The sequence below is a fragment of the Saccoglossus kowalevskii genome, chromosome 3, assembly GCF_978046115.1.
Source record: "Saccoglossus kowalevskii chromosome 3, keSacKowa6.1, whole genome shotgun sequence".
NCBI classification, from domain to species: domain Eukaryota; kingdom Metazoa; phylum Hemichordata; class Enteropneusta; family Harrimaniidae; genus Saccoglossus; species Saccoglossus kowalevskii.
Genome location: NC_140643.1, coordinates 16,047,048 through 16,059,102, shown reverse-complemented (window position 1 = coordinate 16,059,102; position 12,055 = coordinate 16,047,048). Strand labels below are relative to the sequence as shown.

Below are 12,055 nucleotides of genomic sequence, written 5' to 3'. Positions count from 1 at the left end.
TTTTAAAAATGGCTACTAGATTAATCCATTTTAAAGTTACATTTCATATTCCGTGTCCAGGTTTCTTAGTGGGTGCAATTATTTGAACAGACACTCGTCGATAATTCCCAATATGCCATTCTGATTCCGTTAAAAATAGAAATTGACTAGCTGAGAAATCAATTATTCAACGTCGCTTTTTAGTTCCCGGTCAGCAAATTTCGCAACTTCTCTCGAGTCATGACACTAGTGTTCTTTCAAGAACAGCAATATTTCAAGGCTACACGTGCTATAAAATACTACCGTAGCAAGTAGTGCTCGAGTCGAACCATGAAGTACTTTGCGGTCTCGAAATTTGTGGGACAAAATTTGATACGACATCCTTCCTCCGTCATCCCGTGTGCATTTAGCACAACGCGACTTAGCACGTCCCAGTCACGGGGTTCATCTATGGCAAGCGCTACTTTTACCGCCAATGCCTACCCTGTTGAACGCTAAATGCCACATCCTAGATAGCCCGCTTCCACCCACAATTCTGAGCAAAAAGTTCACACCGATTTATATACCGATTTATCACTAATTTTAACATTTGGGGGATACTGAATTATAGTAGCAAAGGGAGACAAATTAGCAAGTTCAATTTCAGCGACTTGATCTAACCTCTCTCGCTCAAGTTTAACTTCTTGTGCAGCTTTTCCCCTCTCAATTTAAAATTCTTATTCTATCTTTTCTCCTTCAATGTTAGCTCCCCAATTCCTTTCTCGTTCCTGCTCTAGTATCAACATATAATGAACAGCCACCAAACCCTCCAACAAGTTAAACCAATGTGAAATTGTAGATCGGCAACTTCCGGTATGTCATATGTTTGACAATTGCAGTCGCTTTAGCCATTTTTTGAACCCATATTTACTAGAACGATTATTAGCACTGCGTTTACAGGTTAATAGTGTAATCAGAATACGTATAACCGGTTCAAATCAATGCATATAATTATTTAGGAGTTCACAATATGTAGCGTACAATCTGTTCAGTCGTACACTCTCTCACTTTTGACCCCAAATATCACGAGATCACAGGATCGGCTAAAATATTTCCCCAAAACCTTCAACAATATTCAATGTTTTTACCACCAGACCTCGTGTGCCGGTTTGTAACCAATTTAAAATTAAATACATGTAATTCGTATAATACAGTTCAATACAATCATACCTATCTACAATTAGGAATAATGCACACCGGTAAATCTCACACATATGGCGCCACGCCTGAATTACGTGGGCCCATACTTTATTTGGTACGTCGCCGGCATTATCACCCGCCCCTGCAACAGCACTAAACGCGGCTCTCACCAAGCACCAACGCCGATACCCGATTTGTAAGATAAGGGGGATTGCGAAATTATGTATTATGATAACTGAAAGCCCAGGACTAACTAGTGTTTGTGTAGGAATGTACGGTACCTGACGTTTCCCGATGTCTGTCGAATCATATCGGTAGGTTTCGTCACCCCAGTAAATTTAACGTAGCCATCGACAGGAGTTCACAAATTGAAGTGTCGAAATCTACCTTAGCGCTGGATGGTTCTGCTATGGCAGTACAGCGTTATGCTCTCGAGATGTTAGGGGCACGCAAAGCGAAGACCCCTTTATTGAACAGGATATCGAGAGGCAACGATCCCTACAACCACGCTGTCACAGTTTTTAATGCAATGACGTCATCAATTAATCATCATAATTAATTGACCTGTTCATTCATCCCCCGGATACTCGTCTAGTGAAGTCCAGCGGCGACATCTGGGGCACATAACACGACCCACATTCAGATATCTGTTTTTGTAGTGTCAAATATGCCACACACAAAACCTACCTTCGAATGCCGACTGTCGTCGAGTTTTTGTACTATGACAATAATCAAATAAATTTGTAATTACATCTCTTGTGTACAATACGTGATTTACCTTAATAAATAAATGCACAATTACATCCATTGTTCACAACAGACAATTCGTTTCACATTCAGTCGCATCCTGACACTTGGTACCTACATTGAACATAGTTAGAGACTGATGAACGTAATGTTTTCAGATTATATTCAAAATGGCCGACTGGCGGCCATTTAAAGAAAAAATACAGTTCCGGGGTCATATGTCTGACAAGTCTTGGTCATTCATGTTAAAAATTCACAGATACATCATACAATATGTCGCACATATGCATATTTATTTGTTTGACGACCAGATTTAAGATGGTCGAATGACTCATTTCAGTTTTGTTCATTAGTTAACTAACGGTGAATCCAATAATGTTTCACATACCGCAAAATATACTGATATCTTATTAGTTTTGTTTTCAAAATGCTTTCGACAATTTTTCGTACTAAAACGCGCGTAAAGTTAAATAAAACACACGTACGCTGATTAATATAACTATATTTTTGTAATTATGAATTTAAAATTATATGTTATCTAAAATTTAGTGCGACCATGCAAAGATAACAACAAAATCTACAACTTGTTTCAATCTTTAGACATTGATACTGATAGGAAGCATTTTGACTCCCATTAACTAACTCCAAATACGTTTATAAATTCACTCACATTTATAGTTTTAAACGTATACATATATTCTACATCAGTAGAAACCTCACGTTTGTAGTACACCGTAGTTTGCGTCATGTAAACAAAAATTATCAATTAAAATACGAATGTGGACAAGACATGAAATGTATTATTTTTTTATTTAAATTGTCTTCTCAGTTATTCGGAAATGATTACGTGGAAAACATGCCAAAGATACCACATATCGAAACTTTATTACGGCGCGTTATTATTTAATATTTACAGGACCGACATAGTCTAATATCTACGGTGCGCAACGCACTATTTAAAGGATACTGTAACGTCACTCTATAATTCACTACCATTAGTAAACATCTATTGAAAGATGTATATTCGCATCCTGCTGTAAAACGTTTTTTTTCTCATTATTTGAAATGGCGACAATTTATAATAATATGCATGGATAAAGACAGTTTCCTGATATATCAACGTGTCATTTCATCTATCGTAATTGTTAAACGAATGCAAATTGTGCGTTCCTGAGCGTAGATTACATATTATATGCATTTTGACAAGCGATATCCATCATCGCCACCACAATGAAACGGTGAAACACGGTTATTTGAAAAGAGATGTATATCATCATCTTAAACAGACTCAAATATATATATGTATCAGATATTGATGTATATATAAATATATATAGTATGTGATAAATATTGGCAATATTTAAGATGTAGAAGGAACTTTTTTGCGAAGTATTAATATCAAAACATTATGATTTGTATGCCACTCTGACCACTATCTTTAAGTGGTTAAGTTTTGCGTGAACAGTTATTCTATGCATAGCAAACAAAATGTAAGTTTTACGGTTCATTTTATTAGTTGTCTGGTCACATACATTCACGCTACGATAGATTGTTTTTGTTGGATGGCATGACGTCTCGGTCACAGAAGCTATGTTGCTTTCAGGCCATGTTTCAAATGAAACACACATATAATAATTTGCAATCAGACATGATTAATGCAATTTGAATTTGTCGACACCATGCCAATATAAATATTCGATAGCTTTTTTACAAAACGAAAGGACATAAAATATTAAAATCATCTAGCAATAGATATTCTCCACCTATTTTATTTTCCATCTCTTTCTACTCCTCGCTCTGTTTTTGTTGTTGTCTGAAAATCGTTTCACCACTGTGCCATTCATGACCTTTCCGATTTAGAGTAAACCAATTAGATCATTATCCAGACAGGCAAATTAAGTTTGTGTTACAGTCATTATTCCCCTGGTACGGATCAGTGCTTCATTTGAAGACGCCGATTCAAGTTGCAGCAGTGTCCTATACAGTCTCCACATTTATCTATTATAACGCTGTGTTCCAGCCGGGGACCTTTGTGCTCTTGATTCATAATGCATATCCACGTAACTAGATAATCTGTACGGGTGAATGACGTGGTTAAAATGAACAAAACCCACTGCAAACTATTTAAAAATGGAAAAATGAGGATGTGTGTGTGTATGCGTGTGTGTGTGTGTGGCTTACTATTATAGTAATTGACACACATTGCAGCTGACATGCGTATATCTGTTTATCGCATATATCAAATCGTTTTATTGCTCTCCACTGAAGAGATGTTAACTACTTCAAGGTACTATCAAATTTTAATTTTAGTGATGTCAGTTTTCATATTCGCGTTTGAGAGCAACGACTAAAATAACTAGCAGCAACTGTCATTAACGACAGCGACGTTGTCATGTAATCATCACCGACGTTAGAATTGTAATTACTGATCTGTTGTCAGACTAATCAATGTTTAAGTAGAATTACAATTGCCCAAGTCTCCGAGCTGGTCGCTGATAACTGCCAATCAATGTACAGCAAAATGTCTGGTGCTCGCAATATAATCGGGTTGATGCTGATGACTTCCATTATTCATATTGTATTCCTGTCAAATAATGAGGCGGCCAAACTTTATAGTGAACATGTTTGTTGTTTGGTCAAAAGATAAAATTGAAGTAACGACGCAGTAAAACTTAATGTACTCGTAGCCCCTTTACTCTGGAGATACACAATAAAAGTACATAATCACTGTCAGTGACATGATGAGACAAGCACCGAGCACCTTGGAGAGTGTGGTACACGTAGTATAGAGAATGATAGAAAGCGTTAGTTTTGAATAACATGGGTTCTTGAAATACTAGTAGTCCATTAACTGTATCGGGTATTCAAAACAAATTCGATTTGATTTCACACATTATGTGTGCTACCTACCAAGCAATCAATCAATCATTCACCAATCAACCAGTCAATCTAACAATCAATCGATCTACACACACGCGCCAATCAACTAACTAACCAACCAACGAACTGTACATATAAAGTTACAAATAACTTTACTATTTAAATTTGATTTTCAACACAGCCAACAATAGCTTCACATAACTAATACAATACAGGAATTGGCGTATACAATGGAGAATTGCTCGCATGGGACGTGAACTGTTTCTAGTCGGGAGTCTTTGGATTTCTGGAAATAAAATTAATAATAATATGCTTAAGTTGTCGTGTATATACGTCCCACAATGTACCGACAGGACAAGATATATTACAACGCTTGGGTTGTACCTACGTGGATGAGACTTTAAGGTTTACCTCCTTAAAAACACACATTTTGATAGCAATGATAACGTCAAGATAATTTGTATCTGCGCATTTGTCACTCCAATACAAAACTACTTGAATGTTCAGATTGGGATCTAAAATATTATCAGACATTTATTTCTACTGTTAAGGTAATGTGATTTACGCCCTAGTCACCAATCCGGCTAGATTAGGCGCGATTTAGTTGAAATTATATCACACAGCTATCTAACAAATCTAGATCGATTTTGAGTTGGAAATAATTTTGAAATATAGTTATATAATCTAGATATATCAGGATCGTCGTAAACAACGGAAGTTCGCGGAATATGAAGCAAGTGTTTTTGTATTGTTAATACAAACAATCAAACGGATTGCATTATAAATATCCGGAGTGGTGTCTGACATTTTGTAAAAGAAAAATGAATCTTCAAAATAAACTGTTATGAAAAAGCAATAACAGACACTAATGGGTGAATCTGTATTTTTCGCAACGTGTACAAAAGCGCGATTCGTGCCCTTGTGTTTTCACAACTATTCAAATCACTGTCTCTGTATTTATGTCAAGGGCTTTTGGCGCATCGAAAATAATAAACTATGTATATTGCTTATCACACAGAAGTCACCGAGGTTAAATATAATGTTAACTGAAGTGTAATTGCGCTTTAATATCAAAGTTTACTATAGTCTGTCTGTCACCAACTGTTTTTTTTTACAGAATTATTAATGATTAACTCATATAACATAGTACACCGAGTACTTCGCTGGTTCCCAGCGTGCCATGCGAATGTCAATTAGGCCGCAGGTAACTAGTAATCGCCATATTGTTCCACTGGGCCACTGGACGTATTTTGAAAACATTCCCCATGTTTAGAATTCATACTTGCGGTGGTTCTAACATTTTTCGCTATTTTTGTGCAAAGTTAAAAAAACAAACAGTTTTATATTCGTGCAACTTTTGAGAGCGTGGGAAACCCCTGCTTTAAACGTGGAACGACGACGAGGGTAAGTGCTGACGTCAGGTAACGAGAACATGGTGGACCAATCAGAATTCTGTAATCATTACTAGTTACCGGCCTCTTGATGCGCCATGACACTTGCGGCGGGAACCAGCCAAATTGAGTACTAGCTTATGTGAGCGTTGTTTCATATTCACATCATTACTTTTGCATTGCATTCTGGTATAACTGTACAGATCCACATACATTAACTAGAGCTATTGATAACACCCACGCAGTATGCATATAAGCAGCGCCTACTCCTGATAATCACTATACTAATTGGCTGGCTCAAAAAGGGATAATTGCAACTTGTAGGATGTTAACTATAGGCGCCACGAATGTTGACAGCAGACACGGGTCTCGCAAACTCTTAGCTCAGGTCAGGGTAGTAAGTGTATCTTGAAGAATGTGTGACTGAGAGTCGCCGTCACTAGTAAATATTGGGCTGGGGATGCAGTGTAACGACTCTGCTGTTTTGATGAACTTTATAGGCTTGTTTTTGCTCCTAAATAGTGTCCCGTTCTTTCAGTCATCGCGTCCACTATTCCCCTGGATTACGTAACCATGGTATCTGGAACCGACGGCGCGATAACAGAACAGAGAGGGACACTATTAGAGAGGAAAAAACAGCACAAGTCTCGCGGCTCCCCCGACAAGAAAGCCGTGCAATAATGTTCCATATAACACCCGCCCCTGTGCGTCTTGTTGATGTTGTGACGTCATACAGATGAATATCAGTCCGCACTATGAAAGTTGGAATAACAGATGAATACATCAATAATAACCGAGATAATGGAACACCAGCAGCTCGAAGCGACTGGGTCTCTCGAAGTGAATGACATCAGTGACCCGGGATTACTTATACTAATTACACACTGCAAGGCACCAATAGTTGGTGGAAATCAACAATTTTTCAAAAAAAAACCTCATCATGAAACAGTCCACACCGTGAAACCCACCCTTAAGTAAGTTTATATTAGTGATCCCACTTTCCGTGGTCAGTAATATATATTCCTTGTCTAGAGGTAGAGTATACCAAATAAATAACATTTTTGGGCACGGTGTAATCGAAATTCAGGTCTTTATATTGACGTCTGGATTCCGTTTTCTCTAAATATTACACTACCTGACCATGACAAGTAGAGGGGCGGTAAGAGGGGGGAGGGCATACTGTTTTTTTTTTGTCTGCGAAACCGAAGCTATAATGATATACCGAGCCTCAAACCGGATCTGTGTCTGGTTGACTTATGGCGACAGTTTTAAAATGACATGCAGTGCTTATTGGGGGAAACAATAATAATATTATTATTTCACAATCACTGTAACCACCATTTATGACTACGCCGAGTTGTCGTTTCGCTCCGCTGGGTAGTAATATGACCTGATTCGGTATCCTCGTCATTATGACCACCAGGCTTAGTTTTTTTATATATATATAATAACCAGCTTGTAACAGTCGTTACTAAAATCACTGTACATATACATATACTTATACAAATAATTATATTAATATGTTTAATTTACAACAAATATGCCTATAATCATAATGTATCATAAAACAATTTAAGAATGCATTAAAATGAAAAATATCTTGCAGAGCAGCTTTGCCTCACTCTAGTCATTGATATGAGGTTACACATTGCGTCTATCGAAAGTGACACAACTATCCACCCGTACTTCCGAATAAATTTCTTTTTCTTCAAAAATAAGCCTCTAAACCGATATTTAGTGATCTGAAAATGTCCCATATTTTGAAATATATAAACAACAGAAATACAATCCGTCTATTTGAGTTATAGTTTGGGTTATAGACTAAAAAATATTTGGGAGTGGTAAAAACACACAATGACTTTTTTATTTCTCTTCACTTTAAATAGGTTCTAATATAATTACCTGATATATATATATATATCTATCTTATATGGAATTTTGAAAAAAAAATAATGATCGTTGGTTTTTCCACAGTTTTGACATAACAATTTAAAGTGACGTGGACAGAATCGATTTAATTTAACGAGACAGCTAACATGCTGCGGGGTAGTGTGTCATGTGTGATATCCAAATTTCGTGGTGTTTCCATCACGATGTGCTTAATCGTCTTTGTTCTAGATACATATATACATAAACACAGACAGAATAAACAATCAGCATATATCCAGGTGACGCGATATTCAATTAGCAAAAGAAGAATCTACCTCGAGAGAAAGCTCTTCACCAGTCAATATTTAGACAACCCGAGTTGATAATTGTCGTAGGTCACCAGGCAATAACCTCTCTACAGTGTTCTGGCGACATGTTTTCGATTTGATGATAATTGAAATCTATCATTGACCTCGGTTTCCACGATCTAAATATATGACACTAACAATGTCCAGAGGGGCCTATCACACTGTCACACACATGGCAAGCGACAGGAATTTGAAATCTCAGTATCAAACTATTCAAACACGATCTGAAACGCACGGGTTTCTTATAATATTGATTGATATACATTTCCCAGCTAAAGCTCAATTATAGATTTCGGTTTTTGCTACATTGTCTATTGTGAATGACGTTTTGAATATAACTTTTATACTTAAAAATCTATATCTGCACATTACGTGATTTCATTCTTTTACATTATCACACAATATACTGTGGCTGGAATGGAATAGGAAAAGCTTTGCGAGAAGGTATGTCGTCACAGGTAAACAAAACCCGCTTTAAGTAGTCTGTGTACATATGTGATGCATCCTTTGAAGATGATAGGTCAGAGATCTTTATTATAAATGTCAATGTTCCTGTTTTATAAAAACTACTAGGTTGATAATATGAAAAATTACGTTGTATGCAAACGTCATACAAACGGAAAAGTGCATAAATAACAGGGAACCTTTTACGTGTAGAATTTGTTAAAAGACCCAACACGTTGTCGCAGTGATTCGTGTATTATGTTTATTTTGTTATCTATACCCTTTGTGTACGTGAAAACAATCCCTCGTTACGTGCCAAAACCTTGAGTTCACGCCTCCAAGGGGTGGCGGTATAGTATAATAGAAATAATGAATTCCCAATGCGGCCATAATGGAGAATTGACTCATCATTTTCCATTATTTGCAATGCGACGATGTTAATATAGTTATACAATTACGGATAATAATACAGTACAGACTAACATTAAAAGACTCACTACCTAATATCATTTCTCCGTTCAATTTACAGTTAATCTTTGGAAGGGCATATTTCCACGTATGCATAACATGCTAAACTGTTTCTGATAATGAAACAAATAGAGTGTGGAAGCAGTAATACATGGAATTTTGTTTTCTTGTTTTAACCCTATAGTTTAGAAAATTTTGGAGGTGTGACAGAAACACTCTAGACCAATACACGCGATTACGGGTATTGTCGTATTTCTCGGTCGAAACTCTTAATTGATAGTTAGAGTAGTGTTAGTACATGTTATTTTGTAACACGTCGAACTCGCTACGATGATTGCATATGATTTGGTTGGTTGGTTATGAACAAATGTATGTAATTTATGATAAATGTGGCTTGTTTACTTCTAATTTCACGTGAAGTGAAACATTACAGGCTGAACAGAATTTATTTATATACGCTTCAATATTCAAACAAACAAACAAACACTCACCACCTGCCAGTCATGCTAGTTTATTCACCCCTCCTCCTCCGATGACACGTATACACCGATTACGGCCTTACTTTCTGGAATGATCTATGTTGAAATCTAAAATAAATAAAATGAATTTGTAGAATTTGTCAGAAATATATATTTACACGTGTCCTCCTACTCAAAGCCTTATTGAAGTAATTTAAGCAAATAACATATAAAGACAATTTAACTCTACGGTTTTAATGATCAATTATGACCACTAGTCAGCCCAGGCTGAAATAATTCACAGTGTTATTTATAAAGGGAATGAATTTATATTATCGTTTTTGGAGACAATCTGTGACACTAGGAAAATATCAAAATACTGGCCCCGAAATATTGATGTTATTTTCGTTATTTATTTAATTTGCTACAGGCAATAATATGCTGATGAATCTCTGTTGCAAAACACATCGCATCGCGTCGAAAGAAACAGCCAAACTCGCAACCAATCGATCTCTCGACTTAAAATACATAATTTGTGCGAAGAAATAGAGGGCGTTGCAGCAAAGCTGCCTTCGCACATAAACAGAACCAAATGAAATATGTTAATATCTGAATACTTAACGAGTTCTGCGTTGACTACATCAGTCATTCGACGCTTTGGTGTAAATGTAAAGCTGTGATGTACGCACAGGGATCTCATAAACTGTCCCAGCACGGACGCTCGTAGTTGTTCAATGGTGATCATGATATACCTATAACTGTACTATTTGTGTTGCAGATCTACTACTATAATGGCAGAGACGACGCCCCTAGTCGCAGCTACGGTGTATGAGGAGTCAAGTGGGCATGTCAACGGTACTGATAACAGTTCCTTCAGTGGCGGAACTACCGCTTGCAATATTGACTACCAAGCATTGCTTTACAGCAGAGGCATTCTCATCGCTATTGCCTTACTCGGGAACCTTTCTTTCGTTATCATGGTGGCTAGAGTGCGCTCAATGCGTACCATTCCAAATTTTCATTTCATCAACCTGGCAGCGGCAGATACCTTGATGATTTTCACCGAGATTATCTACTTGTCCGCGAATGGACTGACTATAAACGGGACGATCTCCATGGCCGACGCTAAAGTGGTGCAGTTTTGGGATATTTTTTCTAAAATGTGGATTTTCATCACCCCGACTTTCGTTTGCACGGCCCTGCTGACGATCACTTTGATAAGCGTGGAAAGGTACATCGCTGTATGTCACCCTTTTAAGGCAAATCGGCTGAATTTACAGAGTAAAAAACGCGTAATTGTGTTGCTGATATCAACGTGGATTATAGGTCTATTAATGGGTGTATTCGCCCTGTTAACTCATAATTACAGCGACAGTAGCACGACGCTACAGGCCTGGTTCAGTGTGTTCACCTGTTTCACGGTACTGCCTGTGTGCATTGTAGTAATCTGCTACGCCTTTGTGATCGCGGCTGTCTTCAAAATGAATCAGCATATGACACCTAAAAACAGCAAAATCTCTAAAGCCACGACCGAGGAACGAAGCGTGTTGATGCTCTGCGTGGCCATCACGATGCTGTTCTTTTTGTGCTTTGCCCCCGTTGCCGCGAACCAGTTACTTTCCACATATACGTTGATGTCAAACACTTCATCCATAGAGCCGCGGACAATTTCATGCCTTCATGCGCTTCAGACAATTCTACTCCTGGTTCACTTAGCACTGAGTCCCATACTTTATAGCGTAGGGAGCCAGAATAGAAGAAGGGCGTTCATTCGCGCATTCTGGAGCCGATGTTTTGTCTGCGGGAATCAAGACCAAAACAGCGTGGAAAACGGAACGTTTTTTCGCCTACGTCCAATGCGAGGAAGTTTTAACAGCAACATGAGAACAACTCGAGTGTCCGAAGTAACGCTGTAACAAATCACATTGTCAATTATACTTATCGAAGATTAAATTATCAAAACGGTATATATACTTCACATTAGGACAAGATATTAACATTGAATTGAATTATTATTCAGTAGACAATTGTTGTTTTTTTGCAAATTTACATATTTACTGGTCGGCGACAGACTTTTGCAAAAATCAGACAATGTAATATCACGTGACCCAGCTGATGTAATTGACAATATGGCGATTCTGATCCCTTGTTATGGGCGCGCAGGAGTATTATAAACGTGAATATTCAAATCTGTTTTCGGGTTAAATATAGATGTGAAGCATTTAGTAGGGGATTGACAGATAACATAAAGCATACTCATCTTTTAATTTCT

At 37.4% G+C, this 12,055-nt stretch overlaps 1 protein-coding gene across 1 annotated transcript; it reads left to right on the top strand.

Moving 5' to 3' along the window:
• Positions 1 to 10,574: 10,574 nt before the first annotated feature.
• On the top strand, positions 10,575 to 11,699 carry LOC102809334 (kappa-type opioid receptor-like). The gene has a single exon (XM_006816628.1). It carries the CDS (start codon positions 10,575 to 10,577, stop codon positions 11,697 to 11,699), a length of 1,125 nt encoding a protein of 374 aa, XP_006816691.1.
• The last annotated feature ends 356 nt before the right edge of the window (positions 11,700 to 12,055 follow it).